Below are 24738 nucleotides of genomic sequence, written 5' to 3'. Positions count from 1 at the left end.
TGGAAGTGACATGTTGCCATGCTCAGTATTTGCATGCTTAAAAGGGGGAAGGGGTCAGATGGAGGGGTGTATCAGGCTTTTTTCACTGGTGTAGCCTGCTGTTCTTGGCAGTATTTTAAGAAGGTTGCTGATACCTGCTGGATGTTTTCTCATCTTCCTTGGAGAATTGTGTGCAGGGGATGCTCTTTTTTCACAAGAGAGGGGAGATGAGTTTCCTACTTAACTAGGGATGTTCTGTGCCTGTTGGCTCCTTAGGTTTGTAAAGATAAATTAAAATTTTGCAGAGAACTCTACTGCTTGTTGAATTACTTAATCACCACCTTGCAGACGGAAGCAGATTGATCTAGAGCTACAGGAATTGAAAGAACAAAAAACAAAATACCGCAAAACAAAATCCAAGCAAGGACCTCTATGCTTCAGTCAGACAGTGCTGTCTGTAGAACTCTGGAATGGCCTGACCTATCCTATTGTCAATTTTCTTTCCAAGATGGCCTGTAAAGTACTCCTCAACAATTCTAAGTACACAAAGAGAAAGTTTCATAGTATAATCAGGAATTAAATGTTATTTTCTTAGGGTTTTTTTCATTTTAATATATTCCCTTCTTCCCTCCCTCCTAAACAGAGGAAGAATGAAAAGAATTCTGGAATTTATACTCAAAAATTTTATAGTGAATTAATGATGGCTTTTTCTAATTTTTTTAAGGTATTTGATTCCAAATGCAGGTGATGCTACCAAAGCCATAAAACAACAGATCATGAAAGTATTGGATGCCTTGGAGAGTTAATAACTAAAGACTTTGTAGAGACCAGTTTATAAAGAAGAAGCAACCAAGATACTGTATGTGGACACAAGCTGACTGTTTCCCAACTGAATACTAACTTAAGAGAATTTTTCTGTTTGCTGGTGGGAGTGCCTGAGTAGCAGGCTTAAGATAGGGTAAATTATTATCCATTTCTGAACAGGATTTTTGTTTGTTTGTTTGTTTTTGGGGTTTTTTTGTTTTGTTTTGTTTTTAATTTTTTTTTTTGTTTTGTTTTGGAGAAGTGTTTATTATAAAGGTCAGTTTGTTTCTTTCTAATGCAGCCTTAATGGGAGTGATCTGCATCTTTGCAAGAGCAGATGCAGTTGGGTTCATGTTAAGTATGTTAAAAGAATGAAAGACTGTAAGATACAGAGGAGCGATTGAAAGTAATGGTTTTTAAATTATTATCCCTTGTAAATAAAATGTCTCCATTGCCTACAGTCTAGAAATTGGATTTTGCCTACCAGGTAGTATCAAAGACTAATTAAAAATTTAGGTTTTTGAACAGGGCAGGTGTAAATCTTAAAAACACTGTTTTCACATTAAAAATGGTTAAGTTTGGGCTGCAGTTACATGGAAAAAATACAAGAAATTTGTAAAATTAAGGGGTTTTTAAAGTCTTACCAGCTACTAGGCTAAATAACTGGAATTGGTGGTAAAGATTATTTTTAAATACTGAAATTAACTGTAGCTTTTACTACAGGGTTGTGATTTTTTTAATTATGCAAAATTTTACATTTCATAGGTTGAGGCTGTTTCCCTTGTAAAGACGAGTGTGTGCATTGAAATGCATGTTTCATGACAGAATATGACAGTTGAAAACAAGTTGCCTTGCTCCTCAGAAGCAAAATATCTAAGAACTTTAGATGTTTAAAACCCTTCAGATTCAGCACAAAAGTGAGTACACACTGACCAAAGGTGTGTTCAGCAAGAAGATGAATGCACAGAAAACCAGGGGAGAAATTCCAGTGCTGCCTACCTGTGATAAATGTGTTCTTAACCAGTTACCTTCATTGATTCAAGCATTTGTTTATATTATTTTGAGTAACAATTTCTAAATTAGTAAAGATTTGGGAGATGGCAACTCTATGACTGTTCATCATAAGCTTTCCATTTGTTCAAGAATGGTTCTCTTGTTCAAAGCTCAGTACAGGAATGTTCTTATGGACAAGGCAGAGCATCTTTGTAGACTGATGGGAAATCACCGAAAACTGTGAAATAAAGATAATGGGGATTAGCTTTGCTGCATGAAATATTCTGAGTACCTGAATCAAAACCTATGATTTGGTACTTCATCAGAAGGTAAAACAAGTTAAACTGACCTTTATAAAAAACAGTTATTCTAAGTTATTTTACTAGGAATCAAGCTAGGGCACCTTAATTCTGGAACTAATTACTTTTTTTTTCCTTCTTAGTATCTGAGTAAACACCAATAGAACTTGAACTGTTGAAAATATTTGCATGAAATTGCACCTGGGCCAATGCTCATGTATTTATAGTTTTGCCCAGCAGCTGTTGTATTACATTTTCCTCTTCCTAGTCCCTCCTGAAAATATCCTCAAGAATCTCTGACTCTGTGCCTACTTCAGCAATGAGATTTTTTTCATGTAAAGATGTTTGTGCTACTGTTTATAAACTACAGTTGTAAATAAACCAGTACAATTTGAACATAACTTGTTCTGTCAAAAGGCATTTAGTTGCACACTGTGTAAATTCTCGGAATCAATTAAAAGTTTTTCCTAAAGGTGTTTTGTAAATGGAAGTGAATTTGATCTTTGGAGTGGAAGATGCTGATTATGGATCATAGGGAGCTACTGCCAGTGACTTCTAAATGTAAGTACTCAGAATTTAAGTTAATTTCATTAAGGACTTTTGGGTGAGCATTCACAGAAAGGTCAAAGTGAATTCACGAATAATCAAGTTATAGAAAAGGTTTCTGCATAAATTCCAGACTTCTCAACATCATATTTTTGTTATGAAAATGTTGACAGAATGATACAACGTATTTCTCCTAGTCAGAAGGGGAAAAGTGAAAATGACACTCAGTTGTTAAACAGGTGTTTTTGAGTATTAAATGTGGAACGTGGCTAATGTATATGCTTCACTGTGAGGACAGCAAATACAGCAGGCCTTGGAGATTTCCAGCAAGTAAAGCAACAGGAAGTCAGTTCTTAAATCCCTTCTCTGTAGAAACATATAATCCAAGCCATTTAGAGGCTAATTATTTGTAAGTTTTAAGGCAATGTACAAGTTATCAACAGACATCTTAAAAAGCTCAGCCCAAATTATGAATAGTTTCAATGGTGCTGGTGCATCTCTTCCCACAGTTTCACAGCCACTTTTGCCTTATATTGTACATACCTGTAGTTACTGGTTTTGTTACAAAACTTGTATTACTAAGCAGAAATTCTAATTATAATACTGCAGTGATATTTTTTGAAAAGAAAAGTCAAAAAATTTGGTATGCTACTTCCTGTCCCTTTTAGCTTCAAGAATTTTTTTAAAAATCATATTTGCTGGAGATGTATTGGCTCTTGTTTTATTCTGCATGCATGGTCTTTATTGTTGAATATAAGGTGACAGTTATGATGCAGGAGTGATATTAATGAGGTCTGGAGTAGGAAAGAAAGTCTTGGAGTAAACTCCCCTGCAAATGAAAGCTCTTACCTTTGCGTCATAGTGGGAGTTGATGCTTTTGTGCTCACTGATGGCTCTTGACTTGTCTCACAAATTCTTTTAGATTCTGATTTGTATGAGAATTTGTAAAGAACTTTGTGTATTACCGACCAAAAATACTGTTGATTGCAGAGTTGGAATTTTTAAAGTTGCCTTTTCCTGTTAGCCCTAACACATGGGTCTCACCTGTGACTGGATCTTATCCTTCCTACTACGTATCAGCTGTATTTTCAGAACCCAGTACTGCCAAATTAGCTCTTTCAATATAGGTGTAGTCTACTGAATGTGTGAAATGTTTCTCTTTAGGGAAGGAAAAAGGTGGTACTATGTAACTTGTTCTACTGGCTATACTTAGTGCTTTCAGATACTTTTGTTCTGAAACTTGAAAAATACATTTTATCTCTCTGACCCATGGGAAACTGGATTTTGGGCCTGTGCTTCGCCCCTTCAAAGGATGACACTACTTGATTTCTTATTCTTTTTCTTACTTGGGAAGAAAGTGGGGGACAGCTGTTCTTTGCACCTGGAGCCCTACAAAGTGTGATGTTTGGGGAAGAAAATTTTTTTTTTAAATCACATATGCTCTTTCTACCACCATGGGCATGTATAAAAAGGAGGGAGGCCTGCTAAAGGCTGCAGCACTGTCTGTTCTGCCATCCTTTGGCTTGGTCAGATTGGGATGAGTGGTTCCCTTTACATCTCCCAGGGGCAGGTTGAACAGTTCTTTGCTTGAAGGAAGGTTTGTAATTGTTGCACACAGTAGTGGTTGTGTATTTTACAGTGGTTATGCACTTCCCATCCTTTATCTCTCTGCATATTTCCTGAAAGGGGAGGTGTGTAAGAGATTGATCACCTTGGGTTACCCATTTCATCTTTACCCATTCTGCCACTATGTGCTTTCTGCTTACAAACATAATCTTGTGTGAGAAATAGTGCTATGCAAACTCTACAGTTCTACAAACATGCTTCTAAAAAGCCCAAGGCTGGAAAATATGTACATGAGACAGCAATGTTTTGTGCTGAGTAAAGGGGAGCACTTGGTGTTTAAAGCCCAGGAAGAGCAGCATGGTACTTAGTGTGTTGGTTTCACAGGTTGGTTGGTTCACAGGTTGGACAGGGCCTCTGGAGCTCATCTAGTCCGAGTTCCCTGCCAAGGCAGGGTCACCTAGAGCAGGTAACACAAGGTTTGGAATGTCTCCAGAAAGGGAGACTTCACTGGGCAGCCTGTTCAGTGCTCTGCCACCCTCAGTGTCAGGAAGTTCCTCCTCATGTTGAGGTGAAACTTAGTGTTTTAGTTTATGGCCATTGCTCCTTGTCCTGTCACTGGGCATCACTGACATTAGTCTGTCACCACTTTCTTGACAAATGCCTTTGGGATGATGACATCCCCTCCCAGCCTTCCCTTCTCTGGACTAAACAGGCCCAGCTCCCTCAGTCTCTCCTCATAAGAGAGGTGCTCCAGACCCAAAATCATCTTTGCGGCCTCCATGGCACCCTCTCTAGTAGCTCCTTGTCTTTCTGGTTCTGAGGAGGCCAGAACTGGACACTGCTCCACATCGGGAGCACTGTGGAGATGTTTGTACCTTGGGGGATGCTGTTCTTGTAAAGAAGAGGGGGATGTCACAGGTGAATGCGTTACCTGTAAGCTGCTACAGGTCCCTTGGGATGAGCCCTCAGCAGCCTTAGGGCCGGGCAGGGCAAAGCGGCGCTCGGCATAGGCGGAGCTCTGGGGGCTCCGCGGTCGCTGCCGGCGCTGAAGGGGCGCGGGGGAGCGCTGCCCGCTCGCTGTCCCCAGGCAGGGCGGGGGTGCCTCAGCCCTGCACTTGGCCCCTCAGGACGCGGTCCTGGCTCCAGCGGGGCCGCTCGAAGGCGGCGTGGGTGAGGCTGGTTCCGGCTGAGCCGCGGCCCGGGCCCGGCACTGCGAGTCCCGGCAGCCCCCGCGGGCCGCGCCGCCCGGGCGGAGCCGGGAATGCGGGCGGCCGGCGGAGCCATGGCGTGTGAGTGCGAGCCCTGCCCTCCCGCGGGCCCGGGTGTCCCCCGCCTCCCCGGAGCCCCCGGCCCCGGTGAGACCGGGACAGGCCTCGGTGCTGGGCGCTGGCACGCCCGTGGAACAGCGCAGGGAGAGGGGAGCTGGCCTGGCGCTGCGCTGGGCACAGACCGGGATACAGAGCTCGCCCGCCTTGCAGGGGTCAGCTCCTCAAGAAAAGCCAGCGAACCGGGCATGATTCGCTTTCGGTGCCCTAAAACAAAACAGCAAGCCTGTTTTGTAGTGTAGTGGTACAAATGTGAACCGTTATTTTACTCCGTTGTGCTTTTACCTGGTTGTGGCCTACATTGCTTTAGGTTTATCCTGAGAATTGGTTTTAACGCAGGTTTTGGGGCAGCTGGTCAAGGCTGGGAACAGAGGTCTCTCTCTATAGCCCTGCTGCACTTTTCTCTGCATTTCTGTTGCTTCCACATCTGCATGTTTGTACCATGAAACTGTGGCACGAATACATGTGTCCTGTTGTGGCTGTGCTTCAGTTTTGCACCTTATCGAACTTCAAACCTGAGGCATATAATGTTATATTTATATATAGGAAAATAATATCAATTACCTTAATTACATTTCCTGGTGTTTTAAACAATATGGGTTTTTTCCTAGTGCCTTTTTTTAATTTTTTTTTTTACTCTGAAATGTCTGAACTAAAACACATTCCACAAATGCTGGGAAGTTTTTGACAGATCTCTGTTACGATTATCTTGGTGGGTCTGGATGAGCTTTGTTTGCTCAATAGAGCCAACAGTAAAAGTCTCTCACATGAAGAGTGGCAAAGGGAGCAGTTAATCATTTGCTTAACCTCTAGAAATTAGCTGCTTAGCTACTGAAGTAGGAACAAAGATGTATCTCAACTGCTCCTGACCCAGTCTTATCTTCACTTGAAACAGCTTTTCCAGTTTCCTTGACGACTGGGACTGTGTTGCTTCCAGCTTTGTCTTTTTCTTATTGTGATCTTTGACTGTATGATGGGGGAGTTTTCCCCCAGACAGGAGAGGTGCATGAAACTGGGATACTTTTTTTATAAAGCCAGAGAGGATTGGTTGGTTGATTTGTGTTTGTTTTAAAGAAAACAGTTCTACCTGATCGTTATCAGGGTGTTTCCCTACAACCTGGGGTACTCAGAGATTAATGGAAGGAAATACAAGGGGTGTGCACAAAACTTGGCTACTTGGAGAGTCTGCAGTTTTATATCCTGCTTAGTGGGAGTAGAAGCTGTTGATAACACTTGCAACTTGGACAGAAACCAGTTTGCTAAGAAATATTCAGGAAAGGTGTAAACCTTTCTTGGTTTTTCATAGCCATTTCCAAAACTAGGTGTGAATTTAGGGATACAAGCAAACAATTCCTTTATTTGATGCTTTGGGGATTATCCAGTGCTTTGGTGTGCAACAAGAAGATGGACTCTCACCTTTCCAGTGCACAGCAGCCTGGAAAGGAGGGGCTGGGGGCACCTGTGCTCTCCCTTTCTGTAACATGGTCCATTCCCCTGGAACATGGGCTGGGTGTTGCTGGCACGTGAGCTCTGTGATCTTTGCAGGGTGGTGGCCATGCATGGCTCCCATTGGCAGTCCTGGGTTTCAGTGCTCTCTCCCTGTGTTAAGAGACTGTTTCAGAGTCAGAGACAGGCTGCAAAATGAGCTGGTTTGTGCATATGTTTATATATTAACTCATTTGTTTTCTTCAGTGCTCATTACTGAATTTAAATTTGGAAGAGTTTCCTGTGGGAATTCTGATGAATAATTTTTTTCTTTTCTGCCATCAGCCTTCCGCCTTGCTCTTATCCAGCTCCATGTATCTGCTGTTAAATCAGATAATCTCCAACGAGCCTGTGGATTGGTGAGAGAAGCATCAGCTAAAGGAGCAAAACTTGTGGCTCTGCCTGTGAGTAAAGACCATTGCCTGCTTAGCCCTTATGCTTCAAACCCTTCAAAACCTCTTTCTAGTGTTATTAATGCAGCAGATATTCCTCTTCCTCCCTGCATAGCTTAGATGCTGTATGAAACTTCAAAATAAAACTAAAAGCTAAAAAATCCCAGGGGTTGTAGCTGGTAGCACACTAAGAAGTGGGGAGTGAAAAAGGAAATAAAAAATAGGTTGATCTTTTTTGTAGTGTAAGATTCTGGTAAAGTTTTTGCTGGTTTAAATCCTAGGCAATGCCATCACTGATATATTCTAAATTCAGGTAAGTGACATTGTAGCTTGAATCTTTGCTGAGAAAGTGTAGAAGAAGGCAATTTTCAGCTAAAGAATGTTGACATAAAGGTGAAAGAGGAAACACAGTAGCTCTCCTTGCTGTAAGCATTCCAGATACATGAGAAACAAAACAGACTTAAAGCATATTTCCAGCAGGTCGTTTGTGGCTGAATTATGATTGAGACACATTTCTCTTGTGACTTCCACGTGTGGAAACATAAATTGCCACTTAAAAAGATAATCACTTCTGAGTTACTTTTTGAACTTTAGCCATAATTAGTTTGCTGAATTTTCACACAATGGGCGTGCTGACAACAGGGTGGGCTTCCCTGTGCAGCTTTGAGCATTTCTCTTCTCTTCGTGGGGATACTTGTGCTACTCCTGTACATCTGCCACAGGAGTGCAAAGTTCATCTCTGGGTGAACTTTGGGTCTCAGTTTTACACACAGAATGTTTTCTCCCCTGCTGTCATGGGGAAGCATTGAGCAACCTTCCCAGCTCCTCTGTGCTAACGTGGTTCTTGCGTTGCAAATGTGACCATTCTGTGTTCTGCCTCTGCCTCCTGTGTAGAGATTACTGTTATTTACTGGCTTCATCATGTGTACAAGCATTGAATTTTCCAGACTTATTTAGCTGAGATACTCACTTTGCTAACAAAGATTTATGCTTTTAGAATACAAGTTGTGAAACATGGGCAAAGCATTTCACAGATTTTTGGGAGATACATTTTGTACTGACATTAGGGCATGGGCATGAAATATTGTCTTCCCATTGTTTTGTTTCTTTGGGGGTTTGTTTTTTGTTTAATAACTTTACATAAAGGAAAGTAACTCACACTGAATATATGAAGATGAGACAGCTGGCTTTGCTTTCACTTCTTCGAAGTTCAGCCCAGATTTCAAAAGCCTGGGAAGCTCATTTTGACAGCCTGCAGAGACTTCCCTTCCTGCTTCTTCCATCTACAGGTTGTGCTGTGGGTTAGCTAGTACCTGCTGGCCTAGTGCCCTGTATAGGGGGAAAAAAGTCTTTTCCAGCTTGGATTCATTTATTCCACATCAGTAGAACCTACCTCAGTTGTTAAGAAGTTTGCTTGAGCAGATAAAGCAGAAGTGTTTATTGTGTTAGTCGCAGCTTGATTTTTTTTCCCCTTTTTCTTTATGGGGGTGGAGGTGTGTTTGTCACTTCTGGTGAGCAAAGGGAGCAATAGAGGTGTCTGGGCTGGGAGTCCCTTTCTCACAGAGGGAAGAGAAGTTGCTGCCACAGTTTGATAGCCTATCTGTGGCCTCCAACTGCACTCCTTCAGGGTACAAGAAAGTGTTGGGTGGAGTGTCTCAGGTCCTCACAGAGCTGGCAAGTGTAATGCTGAGTGAAAGTTCCTCATATCTTGGGCATCTCAAATACCACAAGCCCACCTATTTTAGGCATCTAAACTACTCTATTAATCTGACTGTGTAAAGATTACATGCCTGGTTCTAAGGGGATAGCAAATCTTTAACAAGGGCCTAAGGTGGAAGACACTGTTCAGTTGTGAGGAAATAATGTTTAAAAGATTGTTTTAGCAAAACAATAAGTAATTTTGAGAAATGCATGCTTTTGCAAATTTCCTTTTAAAAAATAAGAAATAATGGGCTGTGGATAAGCATTTCACAGTTTTGAGAGGATCTACTGAGCTTGTAACTTGTCAAATGAGAACTGTGTAGAACTTGGCTCCTCATTCTGATGTGAACATCCCTTGTCTTCTTACTAAGCCCAGAGCAGTGAATGTGTTAGCCTTACAGCTTGCATGATATTCTTAGCTCTTGTTCTATTTGGCATGTGCTCCACAAACACACCTGTTGTGTTTTCAACAATTGTTCAGGTCTCTCTGGCCTTCCTGGTTCATTTACTGAGCACCTATAAACTAAACTCCTGTAACCAAAGGTTGTTTGAGAACATGGTTAGAGAGGAGTTGGAAAACTTAGATAAATCTCATTGGAGTGGTGTTACTGGATTTTAGTTTCTTTTTTTTTTCCCATCTAATTCTAGGAATGCTTTAATTCTCCATATGGAACCCAATACTTTAAAGAGTATGCAGAGAAGATCCCTGGGGAATCAACACAAAAGCTGTCAGAAGTTGCAAAGGAGTGCAGCATATATCTCATTGGAGGTAGTTCATTCTTAGTGACCATCTCACTGGGGGGAAAATGGGCAGTGTCTATTACTGCCATTGGATCAAAATTACATAAACAATACAGTGGGGGAAATATCTGTTCTTGCATTTACAAAGGATCCATTCCAGAAGAGGATGGTGGAAAGCTCTACAATACATGTGCTGTCTTTGGGCCTGATGGTGCTCTTCTGGCAAAGCATAGGAAGGTAAGATGGCAGAATATTGTTATGAAAAATTTTATCAGCAGTGTTGCACAAATTATTTCATCTGTACTTAAAGGAGGTATAAATCAGTAGAATCTTGCATTAATAATAAGTTGTGTACCATCACCCATGAAATTTCATGTAACTTTTATTTGGGGTATGTAAATACCACATCAAAAGGTGGTCATAAATTTGTTCTGGATAAGGATGACAAAATACTGGCAGGTGTAATTGGCTTTCCCCATATGCTGAGAAAACTATGGTAAAGAATAAAACCTGATCCAACTCATGTATCTCTGTACCCAGGCCTATGTCTAAAAGACAGTGCCACTTGAGTGGGATCAGGATTTTCTCTCAGCTTCCTGATGGATTTAGTCCTTCTGTTATAATAAATACTGTTCTTTACATACTTTGTGCCAAACATGTGATTAGTGCAGACATGCAGAGTCCAAGTTAAGCTGTCACTGCTGTTTGTAGTAGATGTTTGCTTGCTGTCATCTTCTGCCTCCATCTTCCACCATTGCTTTGTGCCTTCTGGAAAACTGAAAATTAGTAACTCCAGAGTCAGTTTCTCTTTGTGGAACCGTTCTGTTCATTCTTATCCCCACTTTCTGTTCATGGGACTCTGCACACAGAGGTCACTCCATGAGTGAACAACAGCTTATTTCTCTTAAGGGTAAGCCAAAAAGATAATACAAGGTTACTTGGAACAAATAAGGTGGTGCAGGTATTAATTTTTAATTGAATAATTAATTAATTTTTAATTTTTTTATTAATTAATCTGTTTGCTGATTCTACCTTAGCATTGCTTACTAGATCACCTTGTGCAGTTCTGTGTTGCCTTCCACCTGTCACAGCAGTCTGCAAGCCCAGGAGCTGCTCGTAGAATGAGTGCAGCCTTGTGCTAAGTGTGAACAAATAATAAAATAAAACCAGCTCTGTTGTTAGGAAGCTCCAGTCAGGAACAACACCTTCCATTGCAAGGGAGGGAGGAAGGCAGCTGCAGGCCCTCAGAGGCAGCTGCATAGCTGAAGTCATGGCTCAGTGAAGATATTTTCTTGAGAATTTTTCCAGGAATGGGACTCAAATGTTAGAGACAAATCATTAGGTCAAGACATCTAGCTGTTTGGCATGTATTTTCAACTTTAGACATGTATATTTCTGTGTAGAAGAAAATACTTTAAATCATCTTTGGAGGATCTAGCAATCTTAAGCAATGTTTACTTTGGATCCTGACAAAAGAGTAGTCTAGATAACAGTAGAAATCACATGCCTAAAGAGGCTCAAATACCAAACCAAACAGAGAAATTGTTAGTAATTGTTATTAATCATAGTATAATTGCAGGTTCATTTGTTTGACATTAATGTTCCTGGGAAGATCCAGTTCAAAGAGTCTGAAACACTGAGTCCAGGGAATAGTTTCTCCATGTTTGACACACGTGAGTATAAAACAAGTTCTCTCTTTAAGGAGCTCTACTACAGTAACACTACAGTCACTCTGCAGTTCTCTTCTCCCACCTCCTTTCCAGCAGTGCATTTTTAGACTATCAGGTTGGGCATTTGATGACAAATATAGTTTAAGTTTGCTTCAAGTGTTTGGATGACTTCTGAAACTTTTAAAAAGGCAGTATTGTTGCAGAAGGACAGAGGAGTACAAAGGGTTGAAACATAGGTCACCCCACTTGCCTTAATTAAAGAATGGTCCTATTGATTTGTTAGAGGGAACTGTTGGTATTTTTAATAGCAGTTACAGCTTGAAAATTGATCTTATAAAACACAGCCTAGAAAAGAAAGTATGTAACAGCTACAATGGTACATTGCTTTAGGTGAGGATGATATAATAATGGAGACCATTAACTAAATCAGGAATCCCATTCCAGCCTTCTTGAATCAACCACTTCAGATAAAAAAGCAAAATATTGACTCCTCCCCACCCCATATTGTTCAAAAGCTGACAGTCTGTTAACTGAGCTCTCCAAAGAGTCTTGTCTGCCACAGTCACTTTCTCCTCCTTGCAATGTGCATGCTCTAAGAAACTGCATGATTATTTTTACTCCATGAAAAGCAAGGAGTGTTTTCTTTTATTGGAAAAAAAAATTAAAATTGCAGCTAAATGAGAGAGGAATATGTTACACAAAGACCTGATACAATATGATTTTGTGGAAATGACTTTTCTTAAAGGGTAGATAAGACTGCTTCTCACACTCTTTCTGTCCTCATGAAGCATGAATTCTCCCCCAACAATAGCCAGTGCTTGTTGGACACACATTTAAATATAGCTCCTCCTGTTGCTGTGAGCCATGCAAAATAACAGTTGCAGGATGGCTACAGGGAGTCTTGTGCTTGTTTTGTGTACTTGTGCTGGTGATATCACCTGTGTCTCTTGTGTTTTGAGAGCAGCATACTGCAAAGTGGGCCTGGGCATCTGTTATGATATGAGATTTGCTGAGATGGCTCAAATCTACGGCCAGAAAGGTGAGGCTGGGTCACCTAAGGGAGCCTGGGCAGCCCTAAGGCCAGGGCTGGGCAGGGCTGGTTCTGGGTGGTCCGTGCTGGGTGACCCCTGTGATCAGGCATTCCTTGAGCCATGTCATCAGGCATTCTTATCCCTAACCAGAAACACAAAATGCAGCCTGTGGCCAAGACTCTTACTCAGATGAGCGACTTCTCTCAGGGAGTAAAGTAACCATCACTTTCTGATCCACATGTGGTGGTGGAGTGGTGGAGTTGGGGTATCCCCACCACAGCTCTTGGCTGATGTAACCTGTTGTGCATGGACAGGCTCTGGGCAGAGGCTGGGAAGTATGGAAATAAACCTCACCTTGGTGTGAAGGGCCACTCTAGGGTAAACCATCTTCCCCTTAATGATGCTTAGGTTCTAATTTTCTCTTAACAAAGGTTGCCAGCTACTGGTATATCCAGGGGCTTTTAACATGACAACAGGACCAGCTCATTGGGAACTCTTACAAAGGGGAAGGTAAGACCACAGTAAAAATTTATTCCCCTGTTCTAGAGGAGTTTTGGTGCATGGAACTGAACTTTCTTGTGTTCCAAATAACACTTGTGCATCAGAAGGGGTGCTGCAGGGCCACTCAGCCATTGGAGCTGCTCCATCCCTCAAGCCTTGCATGGGACACCAAAATGATTTTACTGTAAAGGAAAAAAGCAGGAAGTTCTTGGCCTTTACTCCCTCCTGCCCCTGCTATGCTCTTTCAATGGCCTTTTCCTATGGCTTTATAAGCACCCTTCACACACAAATTCTAGAGAGAAGAGCCAGTAACCATTTGGGAAGTACTGTAATTACAGGTAGAAATAGACTCTGAGATTCCTGAATGCAGATTGTTTATTCATTTGGTCAGCTTCAATCAATTTTGCTACATACTGGATGAACCTGTGAATTACATGATATTCTATGCACTAACTCTGGAGCCAGGTGCTAGAGACTTCTCTTTCCAGGCTCTTCTTTCTCTGACCTTTGTATCATTCACAGTTTGGGCTAATCAGTTAGAGGATATATAGCTTGTTCTTCAGAGTGGATTCTTTCTCTTCTGCTTAATTAAGTGGTATTATAAAAACCAATTTTTCTCACTTTTTCCCTCCCTTCCTTCGGTTTTCTGTGAACACAGAGCTGTTGATAATCAAATCTACGTAGCTACTGTATCTCCTGCTAGAGATGAAAAAGCATCCTATGTTGCCTGGGGACACAGCACTGTAGTAAATCCATGGTGAGTTCAATAAAATAAAAAACACCACCTTTTCTTTGATAAAGAAATATTTTAGTTGGCAGTCACACTTCAGTCCTACTTTTCCATCTATTGTTAAAAGTGCAAATTCTTGGTAAAAAGCACATGAGACTTGAGCCTAGGTTCTCGAGATCATGATTTAAAACAGTCAAATTAAAAAAAAAACCAAGAAGTAAACTAGAACTAGTTTGAGTATGTATTGATTTTGGTAGTAAAGATACTACTTAGTACTGGGATTAAGCATTAGTTGAACTGCTGACCTTGTCACCTTGTCCCAGAAATTCAGTCCATGATATACTATGCATAGGGTAATTCTCTTAAACAGCTTACACAGAACTATCTCATTTCCTCAAAGAACAACACTGCTTTGACATAAGAAAGAACAAGAAGAATGTCTTCAGCTAGAGAAGAGAGATTCTGACTTGAGCAGAAGTCACGCAGGTGCACAGGAGGTAAAAGTGACCAAATCTTCAGGCAGTTGTTTTTCTTTCACATAAATCTACTGATAGCTTGGTTCCAGTTGTTTGCACAGTAAGAAAAACTTTGTTGTGAGCTTCTAACTGTATGTGATGAAAGCAGTGACAGAACACTTGGGGGAGACATGATCATGTTCAGTAGTTCATGCAGAGTAAAAGGACACTATTAAAAGCCAGTAGGGTCTTCAGAGGAGAAAGTGTTCATCTTTGCCAGTGTTCCTTTCCCCTTGAGCTATGTTGCATGTTCACAGGCAGTGGTTCTCAGAGTGGCTTTTACCACAGTTCTTGATCTTTGAAAGACCTTTATGTTAAGTATGTATATATATCACATATAGAAAGTGCCATATATAAGCCTGGAAGCCATTTCTATCATGCCAGAGTTATGGATTATGATGCTATTTTTAGGACAGCCCTGTCGTTACAGCTGTAGGCATCAAGGGTAGGAACTCCTTTTTGTACAAACAGCAGCAACTGCACTGATGCCTTGAACCAATGTGTTAATCCTGTGAACAAATGTGCTTAATTTTGCAGGGGTGAAGTCATAGCTAAAGCTGGGGCTGAGGAAACAGTTGTATACACAGATATAGGTAAGGGAAAAATTGTTTTGGTTTTCTCCACACTTTTTTTCTTGAGTACACTAAGGAGAGACAGTTTTTTTAAGTCTGTGGCCTTCCACATGCAACTGCAGATGATGCAGTACTCCTCTGCCTTGTCCACCTTTGCTAGGTTAAAGCAAGAACCAGCAGCCCTTGGCTCTACTGTTCTATGCAGAGTACTCTGTAGCTGTACCCTTCTAGTTCACTTCCTTAGGGACAAGGTGCCACCTCAGGAAAGAGCAAAGCTGAGGCTTCCTTCAGCCCTGGCTGCTCACTTGCAGTGCCCTACCACCCCATTCTCCATCAAAGCTGCTATTTTCCCTGTCTTACCTCAGAGCAAGTCAGGAGCTTTCTTTTTTGGCTACTGTTCTCTTAACTCTTTTCTTCTCTCCTGCAGATCTAAAGAAACTTGCAGAAATACGTCAGCAGATTCCTATTTTAAGCCAGAAGCGTTGTGATCTCTATGGTGTAGAGATGAAAAAGTGAAGCTGGGTGAAGAGGGAAGGTTCAGCTGTCACAATGGCTGTTGCCTTCATCTTTGGAAGGATTTCCTTAGTAGTTGCTCCACAATTTACTACCTAATGTGCCAGTTAAGAAACCACCACATAACAAAAAACTTGGTGCAATTCTAGTATGATGGAAACATAACTTTTGTATCTCCTCTCATACTTATGTACTTCATAGTATTTTACAACTAGGATAAAGATGGAGATGAAAGCAGTTCAACACAGCAGTGATTAACATTGATTTTTATGCATCATAATATTTTAGTTGCCTTCTGAGGGCTGTTTTGTAGAACACAGAAATGGAAATCTTGTTCTCTGAAACTCCCTCTAAAGTCAGCTTTGGTATTATGAATTTTTCAGTGAATTGTCAGAAAATCTAGAAGCATGATTCTTCTTACTCTGTCCTTTTTAGATGTACACAACTTAACCAAGGTCCTTGAATGCCCTACTTCTAACTTGGGAGGCTTAAAATTTAACACACTGAGCAAAACAGGCCAAATTCTGCTCTGTGCTACTCAGGACACCTCAAGAAGCTGCCAGACAGAGCTGCTCCTATAGAAGAATCTGTAGCAGTTTTTGGTTCATGTGTTTTGTCTGGGTTTGTATATTAAATTCTCCTTATGGCAATCCTGTTCATTGCTGAAGTGACATGGGTTACTTGCTGTGTTACAGTAATTCACACCTTGCCACACCTTTGCTCTCCATACTGCTTCCTTAATAGAATGTCTGAGGGGGTTTTAGTTCTGCTGCCTGGAAAAGGCTGAGGGGAGGCAGGTTGGGAACCTGCTGCACTAAGTCCTTCTGCCCACAGTCTCCCAGAAGACTGCCCAATGCTTGAATGCATTATTGCTACCATGGGCAGCTCCCATCCACTTTTGCTGGAGACAAACTGGGTGTGAAAGACTGCTTTAAAATACTGCAAACCAGCCAAACATGTTACCCTTTTGTTTTTGGGGTTTCTTTTCTGAAGGAAGACATCTTGTACTGTAAAAAGAATGTACAAATTATGCTTTTTATTCCTTGGAATGAAAAAAAAAAAAAGCATCTTACCAGCCTTCACTGATAAGCTTTTGGTTTTCCAGCAGCATAAAACAGCTGTAAGGCTAAAATACAAAAATGGGAGGGAGAGAAGGTTTTGTCTTGCTCTAGCTAACCACATTTCCCCCAAAACCATCTTGTATTTTATTCATGTTCAGCCATCCTCTTCTTCCCACAGTTTTTTGGTTTTGTGGGGGTTTTTGGTTGTTTTGGCTTTTAACATTTTGGCTTCTCTGCAGTGAGCTTGGTGTGTGTTTTATAAACAAGAACAAACACTCAGCCAAGTCCTGACACATCCTTCCCCTCAAAAGCCAGATCCCACCATTCCACTTGGTGCCGTTCTGTATTTTTGGTCTGTAGTTTTCACTGCGTTTTGGTGTACATACTGCACTGGAACTTTTAAGAAACAAGCCACAGAGCACAAGGTGAAATGAAGGTTTATTTGTTGAAAAATAAATATTAAAAAATTAACAATTTACCATTTGAGCCGAGTCTCCTGCATTAGATTAGTGCTTCCCACATACTCAGCAACCCATATCCATGATGGCAACTGCTGGGCTCCAACTTCTAAGTCATAATAACTATTTCATCTCTTTCCCTCCTCTCTCTCTACTAGTTCAACACACACGAGTAAATAAATACTACCTTTGGAGGATTAAAGTGGTGCAGGACTCTCATGGGCTGACCACTTAAATCTGAGAAATGGAAAGTGCAGTTTGCAACAGGTAACAGAATCTGTGGTCTGAACTCTCCTCCCCTGGAATCCCAAATGGAGAGGATGGATGAAAATCTATTACAAACTACTTTGGTGAACTCAGCTGAAGAGCTGCCATGAGCTCAGTTCTTTTCAGTCTATCAGGACAATTCCTAAGCACCTTGTTTTAGTAGGGAATTTAGTAGGGTCTCCAGTGCACTGCACTCAGAAGTGATGCAAATCGGGCTGTGAATTTGGGAGGCTTTCCCTGAAAAAGTACAGTTCTTAGCCACAGTGCTTGAAGCAGCCAATACTCAACCTTTGTGTTGGAAGAAAACAGGCACTTTTAGGTATCCATGCAACACATATGCACCAGTATTCTGTAAGTACAGGAAACTAATCAGTAACAACCCTGAAACAGTTCCAGAATTTCAGCCTGCAAGAATTTAAATTATTTTTGAAGAAATGGCAGGAAATTGGGCAGTGTTAGTATTGCTGGACTGGTTAAAGCTGCATCTAAGCTGCTCTTCATAGTTGCAGAGTAAGTTACAGTATAGCTTTTCAGAGTATGTTAGTTCCCTTTTCCCTTTCCATCTGCAGTTAGATCCTAGTAATTCAAGTCACAGCTTAGAACCATGGAATATGCTGAGTTGGAAGGGGCCCATCAGGATCAGAGCCCAACTCTTGGCCCTGTGCAGGACATGCCAAGAATCACAGTGTCCTGACAGCATTGTCTCCATGAACAACAGGGACCATACATGATGAGAAGTAAGTTGCTAGACAATTGTATGTAGAAGCAACTTCCCAGAGTATTCCTCTAGGACACATGGGCTTTATCCAAGTCTTCACTATTAGCTTCCTAAATTTCAACTTTTTTTTTTAAACAGCAGTAATACTTGTCTTACTTCAAAGTTCAGATGCACACCTGGTTTAAAATAAAACCTCAACTGTATCAGTCATTCACAAGAAGTCCCTTTCATCACAGGGATGCAGCTGCATACACACATTAATAGAGTCACAGCTACTCTCATTCCCAGCCCTCCTGGCTCAACTTCCTTTCCCCTGTAATCTCCAGCTCTCACGATCATACCTCTGTGGGTGATGGAAGCAAGCAGAGATCGGATTTGATTCCATGTCTCCTCCTCATTCTTTCTTAAAGGTTGAAGTGAGAGAAGATGACAAGGAGTCAATTATCAGTTCTTCCTAGACTTAGAATATAAGCACAGAGCTCACCACTGCAGAGAACCCCTTCATCAAAACCTGTTCTTATACATGTCAGAGAGAGATACTTGAAGGTAGTATTTATTTTTTCAGTTTACAGGTGATATGTCATTTACAAAAAAATTACAGACAATGCATCCTTTCAGTGCAGTTTCAAACTAGTTGAAGAACAGGCAAAAGTCTGTGATGATTTGGAATGCTAGTAATTGACAGCACATGCTTTTTTCCCTTAATTGATTGGGTGGGGTAAGGAATGGGATACAGATGGGGTGATGAGGAGAAAATGCCAATGTAAATAAGGCCATGCGAATAAAAACTCCTTGGAGAATAGGACTCATCAGCCTGGCATATTTTTGTTCTCAGGTAATTGATGCAGAGATTGGAAGTTGGAGAAGACATCTGACACTTGTTCTGTTCAGTGCCCCTAGAAGCTGCCAGTACATTCCCATATCTTCAATTCTACACCAGTGCTATGATTTCCTATCACCTAATGAGCTACTAAAATAATGATTAAATCTTTATCTCTACTCTCCACCATTTGAATACTCAACTGTAGTTGTTGCTGGGAGAAAGGAAGGTCAAGTTGAAAATGCAAGCTGCTGCTGTATGGTGGCAAACTACAGACCAAGACAGTTTGACTACAGCATCATTCATTTCTTTAAAAGGTTAAATACGTTAGACGATTCACCACGAACAAATCTATGATTTCAGGATGGAAAGAAGCCCAAACTAGTGTGTCATAAATTAAGCTACATCATTTGCATGAGGTTTGTCCAGCCACATCAGTCCAGGGAAAGGCAAGATGGACTGACTGACTTCCACACCAGAAAGATCAACCCAAAGCAAGAGGGCCCTCTGTGAAGTTCATAACAAGAGGAAAACTGTTCATAATTTGCCCATCTGCTGTTTGCAGCACAATTGCTTCCTTTCTACAGTATCTGAAATCTTGGACAAGACAGGGTCTACAGAACAAGGAAATGAGTGCAGTTTGCAAATCCATTATTGGAAGTTTGAGCCCTATGCTTTGTTCTTTATCTCACTTAATCCTGCTAAGGGGCTCTTAAAAGGAGATCATAACCCAGCAGTCTCTAGAGACTGAAGAGAATTTAGATAGTCTATCAGCTGCTACACTTATGCAAAAGCCTCAGAGATTACAAAGATTATATGCAAGCATGACCTTACCTTTTGGAGCTTCACTCCCAGCATTGCTTTCTGTTCTTGAAAGTCCCTCTGAACCCTCCAGAACAATTTCCCATGACATTCAAGTAAGGACTGCTGCACAGGAATACATTCTTTCTTCCAGTAAAGTCTACACTGCAGTGTTACTGACCTCCTTCCCCAGCCAACCTTTTTCCTAGCTCTCCTATGCAGTACTCTAGGGCTTTCTGGGGTGAGAATAAGGACTATCAAATTAATTCCCTAATAGCTGCCACAGGACTATTTCTAAGTTATGCAGAGGGTGGAAGGAGATTTAAGGGAAGATTGTGCATGCTTGCATATATTTACAGGTATCTTCTCCACATCTACTGACTTAAAAAAACCCCTCTATTATTAAAGTTTGAAAATTAATTTTTGCAAAATTAAAATCAACCCTCAAGGATTAATTGGATATAAAACCTATTTTACAGCACTGACTAGTATTACCTTTAAAATCAACAGGAAAAAAACCCACATGCTGTAATATTATTTGATAAAGCAAAAATCGCCCACAACATAATCACCCAAAATGAACCAGTGTGAAGTTTTTATTTGCATGGCCAAAATGTGTTCCTTTGGTTCCCCTGCAACTTTATTTCCCTTAATACACTCTAAGGTTTCTGCTGCAGAAGGAACAAGATGCAGCACTGCATACTTCCTTGAACAACCACTCCCACAACACCTAAACATTTAACAGATGTAGCAAATGACAACACCACGAACGGGAAAAAACTAAGTTCCACCATTCAGCATGTTCTGTAACAGCATCTTTAGGGCTGGCTGAAGTGGGCAACTTCACTTTGGAAGGTCATTTCCTCCTTGTTTCTTTACAGTGTCGGTGGTTTCAATCCATACTTCTTTGCAACTTCTGTCTGAGCATAGGCAGCATCACAGAGTGAGTAGAGGTGTGCCATCTCCATTTCTGATTTGGCCAGGTTGATAGCTTTGTTGAACATTTCAATGGCTTTATCCAGATTACCTCTGAAATAAACAAAAATTGAGCCCAGTTAAGACTAAGACTGCCAAAGAATCTTGTCATCTCTAAAACATCCTTTTTCTTTCAGGGCTTACACTCTCCACAATTAATAACTTAAAAGGACTTTGGGAGGAACCACCACAGGAACTCGTGGTGATGCTGAGTAAACTCAGAGCTGTTACCAAGCCTAAGCAACTAGGACAGCTGTTAAACAGCCTTCCTCTAGAGAGCCCCCAGGATAAAATGTTCTCCACAGGACACCAAGTTCACTACAAAGATAATGCTGGGCAACTCAATGAAGTCTCATCTCCCCTGAAAAGACTTAGTATACAAAAGAGGAAAACTTGCACAGAGAGAAGCACATTATTTAAATAGGAAATGCTTGCAAAATTTCTCATGGCAATAGTACAATTGTCTGTCTTTAGAGGAGTAGACATATTAAAAAGAGACTCTGTACTGTGCTGTCAGCTACACCTCAAACCTTTGCACAGCTGCAATACAATGTTACAGAGCAGGGCATTCCTCTTTTCCCCAAGAACTGTGAACTGGAGTCCTGTTGGCTGCAGGAGAAAACAGCACAGGATCCTCAGTACAGACAGTCCAATGTCCAAGGACAACATCAGATACACACAAGGCAGGTAATGATTAAGGAAGTCACTTTAAGTCCAGAAGGGATGTATTTAAAGATACACAGACTCCTCTGCACGTTGTCTATTAAGTATGAAATTGGTGAAAAGAAGTTGTCAGATTTATGCCACAGAGAATGCATATCCTTTACCTAAGAGTTACAGAACAGAAATCAGGACTTTGGGTAAGAGCTGGCCTTACAGGACACCAGGGAGAAGATCTCAAGACAGGATCCATGAGGAAATTTTAAAAACTACTGTAACTTCAGAAGTAACTAAGAACTCTTAACACTGCAATTCAGCATTACCTTTGCACTTCAATCGTTCCCATGGTCTCATATGCAAAATCACATTTGTTATCAATTTCAATGGCCTTGCTTATGAGTTCTAATCCTTTGTCTAAATCTTGCTTCCACTGGAGCTGAAGTAAACTACAGAAGAGAGAAAATTTCAAATTGGCTTCACATACTCCTTCCAAAACCCTCATCATGGTAAACAAAACCATCCCAAATGTATGATGTATTTAATTTCTAATGCAGGTACACAGTAACTTAATAACTTCACGACTTTTAAAAACACCTATGTGAAAGTCACTTTACTGCTTTAATGACTCTAAAGAAAGGCAGATTTTTCCCAAGAGGACTTGGTACTTGTTGTTTTTGAAAGAAAAAACTTCAACACAAAGCTGAAACTAACAGGGCTAAAGGAAAAGTCACATATACTTCAAGCAGATACTCAATTAGCAATGAACACTGATGAAACTTTCCTGAAACTTATTTGCAGCTTAGTCAAGACAAAATATAGAAATACATTTAAGAGCACAAAGATGCTTTCAAGTTATTTTTCCTGGCTAAATTTCTAAACATAAACATTCAATTCAGGGTGGTTAATCTAAATATGCCAACTGCTCTTGAGCACAAGGACTGCAAATTCAATACATACCCTTTATGAACATATGTAGTGGCATTGTCTGGCTCAAGGTCAATGCATTTATCATACATTTCATCAGCCTTGCCAAACTGCTGTTGATCAGTTAGTGCCTGAATCAAAAGAGAAACCTGTTTGTCAATAAACAACCAAAGCATGCACTCTGCACTCAGCTAATTCTAATTAAAACTGTATTGACAGCGTGAGATTGGATGTTCATTTATGGTAGAGCAGGCCAGGCACATCAGTTACCAGAGTTAAATTTCAAAATTGAGGCTTTTTGGAAAGCTTCTGTGCTTTAAGTGCACAAATTACTGACCACACTGCCACCTGTAATGGGAAATCCACAAGCAATATGCTGTGTGCTGTAAATAAAAACCATTCTAAAAGTCTGTACCTGCAAGCTTCAACTCTTCCTTTTTCAGATCTAATTCTTTCAGAAGGAAATGCATATACATCGCCAACCTACTTAAAATCAGAATGTCTCATGCTTCCTACTAAAACTGGCAGTAGGTTCTTAGGGAAGAAATTAGTCTCTGTTACAAGTGTACTCCCAACAGCTGTTCTAAACCACTACATGCCAATGGCAGCAGAACAAAAATGTCACCCTAGTTCCACACATCTGACTCCCAAATTACCCAGAGAATCCCTGACATTCATCAGCTGAGATGCCACACACATGCAGGGAGGAGGGAAGCATGCAGGAATAACCTCTGTCTCCTCATAACCACCCTCAACTCTCATTACTTACACCCTGCTCCACCAGTTCCCCCTGTACCTCCTCTGCCCCAGAACACCCATAACCATAAATGCAAGTAGCTAACTGCAGGCAGCATATCTTATCTCAGGACTTAGCATCACAAATCTGCGTCTGTTATTTGAAGAAATGTTATATCCAAGATAAAAAGTACAAGAGAATGCAGCATTTTCTTTAAGAGAGAGAAAAACATACCTGAGCATAGAGTGCATAGCCCTCAGCACACCTGGGAAAATTTTTTATGACATCTTCAAAGCCTTTCATGGCTGCTTGCACAGTCAAAGCATTACTTCCTGTATAAGCTTGGCGATACTATTCCAAGGAAAAAAATAAATGAAAAAAATTAAGCCATCACCAGACTGAAAAAAGGCTGATCAGGCCTCTGCCCACCTCCCCAAGAGTTGCCTGCATTCATAATAATTCAGTTATTTTACATAAGCTGAGCAAACTGGGATTGTACAGCCTGGAGAAGAGAAGGCTTTGGAGTGGTCTAATTGTGGTCTTCACATACCTGAAAGGAGCCATGAGAAAGATGGAGAAGGATTTTTTACAAGAGTATTGTTAAAAATGTAATCCACTCCCCCTTGTCCTGTTTACATGTTCTTGTAAAAAATTATTTTTTACGAGGGGGACAAGGGGGGATGGATTCAAATTGAAAGACAGCAGGTTTAGATTTGATATTAGGAAAAAATTCTTGTAAAGGTGGCAAGACACTGGAACAGTACCCAGAGAAATTGTGGATGCCTCAACCATGGCAGTGTTCAAGGTCAGGTTGGATGGGGCTCTGAGCAACCTGGCCTAGTGGGAGGTGACCCTGTTCATGATGGGGAAGTTGGAATAAGATGATTTCTGAGATCCCTTCTAATCCAGGCCATTGTTTGATTTTCTGCTAAGCTCCAGAAGGTGACATGCCTGTACATCCTACCAAATCTGGTTTTGGGAACCTGTCCAAGTGTCTGGACTTGGAGAGGAAAACAGATGAAAGAAGGAAGTCATAAGGCCTGATAATTGTGATTGCTTCCCTCTATTTCAAATGCTTAGAAATTCCAAACTTGGCATTCCTCCTTGTTCACACCATGCAAAGCTGCCCTGACAAGATTCTTGCACACTGAGTCATTGTACTAGCATGAAATAGTTTGTTTCCAATTTCTTGATGATAAGCATTTTCCACAATAGTAAAGCTTTATTAAAATCAATTTTATTTGCTCCAATTAGAATCAAGATTTTAGTTCCTCTCACAGAACAGAAAAAAATGTTCTTCTGTTTGAACGAGTGTTTCAAAAGAAAAGCAGCAAATCCATACTCCAAGTGAAGAAATTGTTGCATTATTCCTTTACCTTATTATTAAAAGACAGAGATGTATGTTGCCCTACTTTCCTGTTAAATTTGAATAAACCAGAGAAACAGAGTATTTTAGAGAGCTCTTTAAAGCAAAAGCACCCAGACCAAGCCCAGCACGTTACCTACCAGAGCGAAACACTTCTGTGCTTGCGCCAAGGCAGAATTGGGTCGCAATCGGATACATTCATCAAAGTCTTCCACAGCCTCCTCAATTTGGTCAAGCAGGATTTTCAGCTAGCCAGAATGAAAGAAAATCCTATTTCTCTATTTCATCTGTGCTTCAGACACTTACATGATAATTCAATTAGCATCAGTTACTCATATCATCTCCAGCTCAGTTGCAGAACTGTCTAGAAACCTACAAAACCCATAACTAAAAATCACTGTTATAATTGTATTATCAAAGCCACCAGTGAAACTTTGGCTACCTACACAAGCAGGGAATGACCCTGTGTAGGGATGGAGAATCCTTTCGTTTTAGACTGTTGTCATCATCATGTCAGCATTATGACCAGTCTCCAAAATAATACTGTATTTTCTCAAGTTGTTTTACTTCTCTGTAGCCAGTATCTGTA

The 24738-nt window shown here is 40.8% G+C and overlaps 3 protein-coding genes across 8 annotated transcripts in view; 2 read left to right on the top strand and 1 right to left on the bottom strand.

Annotated features, from left to right (window-relative positions):
* Positions 1-2476, top strand: part of TBC1D23 (TBC1 domain family member 23) — a 32011-nt gene extending 29535 nt beyond the window's left edge. For all 4 annotated transcript variants that reach the window (XM_054628390.2, XM_054628389.2, XM_077174438.1 and 1 more), the window contains one exon: positions 704-2476. In XM_054628390.2, coding sequence (XP_054484365.1) covers positions 704-785 — 82 coding nt within the window. In that variant the 3' untranslated portion in view covers positions 786-2476. The remainder of the gene's footprint in view (positions 1-703) is intronic.
* A 35-nt stretch (positions 2477-2511) lies between these two features.
* Positions 2512-16902, top strand: NIT2 (nitrilase family member 2). Of its 3 annotated transcripts, none has more exons than XM_054628392.2 (10): positions 2512-2636; positions 7283-7401; positions 9739-9859; positions 9980-10068; positions 11411-11504; positions 12466-12540; positions 12964-13042; positions 13692-13790; positions 14816-14871; positions 15278-16902. In XM_054628392.2, the coding sequence occupies exons 1-10, from the start codon at positions 2591-2593 to the stop codon at positions 15364-15366; spliced, it is 867 nt and encodes a 288-aa protein (XP_054484367.2). In that variant the 5' UTR covers positions 2512-2590; the 3' UTR covers positions 15367-16902. The 3 variants fall into 3 exon arrangements, with proteins under 3 accessions (XP_054484367.2, XP_077030554.1, XP_054484368.2); XM_077174439.1 differs by lacking the exon at positions 2512-2636 and adding an exon at positions 5175-5542; XM_054628393.2 differs by lacking the exon at positions 2512-2636 and adding an exon at positions 5192-5476.
* Positions 16846-24738, bottom strand: part of TOMM70 (translocase of outer mitochondrial membrane 70) — a 25307-nt gene continuing 17414 nt past the window's right edge. Inside the window, exons 8-12 of the mRNA XM_054628391.2 lie at positions 24290-24397; positions 23018-23134; positions 22081-22178; positions 21447-21569; positions 16846-20517 (exon numbers count right to left, since the gene is read on the bottom strand). Of these exons, the coding sequence (XP_054484366.1) occupies positions 20364-20517; positions 21447-21569; positions 22081-22178; positions 23018-23134; positions 24290-24397 (600 nt within the window). The 3' untranslated portion in view covers positions 16846-20363. The remainder of the gene's footprint in view (positions 20518-21446; positions 21570-22080; positions 22179-23017; positions 23135-24289; positions 24398-24738) is intronic.

Source organism: Agelaius phoeniceus, chromosome 2 (genome assembly GCF_051311805.1).
Source record: "Agelaius phoeniceus isolate bAgePho1 chromosome 2, bAgePho1.hap1, whole genome shotgun sequence".
NCBI classification, from domain to species: Eukaryota; Metazoa; Chordata; class Aves; order Passeriformes; family Icteridae; genus Agelaius; species Agelaius phoeniceus.
Note: the sequence above shows the minus strand (reverse complement) of the source record. Positions and strands in the feature narration are given on the sequence as shown.

Bases quoted from the DNA above. Each gene is read 5' to 3' on its own strand.
- NIT2 (XM_077174439.1), top strand. From the start codon at position 5,449: ATGCGGGCGGCCGGCGGAGCCATGGCGTGTGAGTGCGAGCCCTGCCCT. The intron at 7,402-9,738 runs GTGAGTAAAGAC...ATCTAATTCTAG, and splicing joins CAAAACTTGTGGCTCTGCCT to GAATGCTTTAATTCTCCATA. The intron at 9,860-9,979 runs GTAGTTCATTCT...GCATTTACAAAG, and splicing joins CAGCATATATCTCATTGGAG to GATCCATTCCAGAAGAGGAT.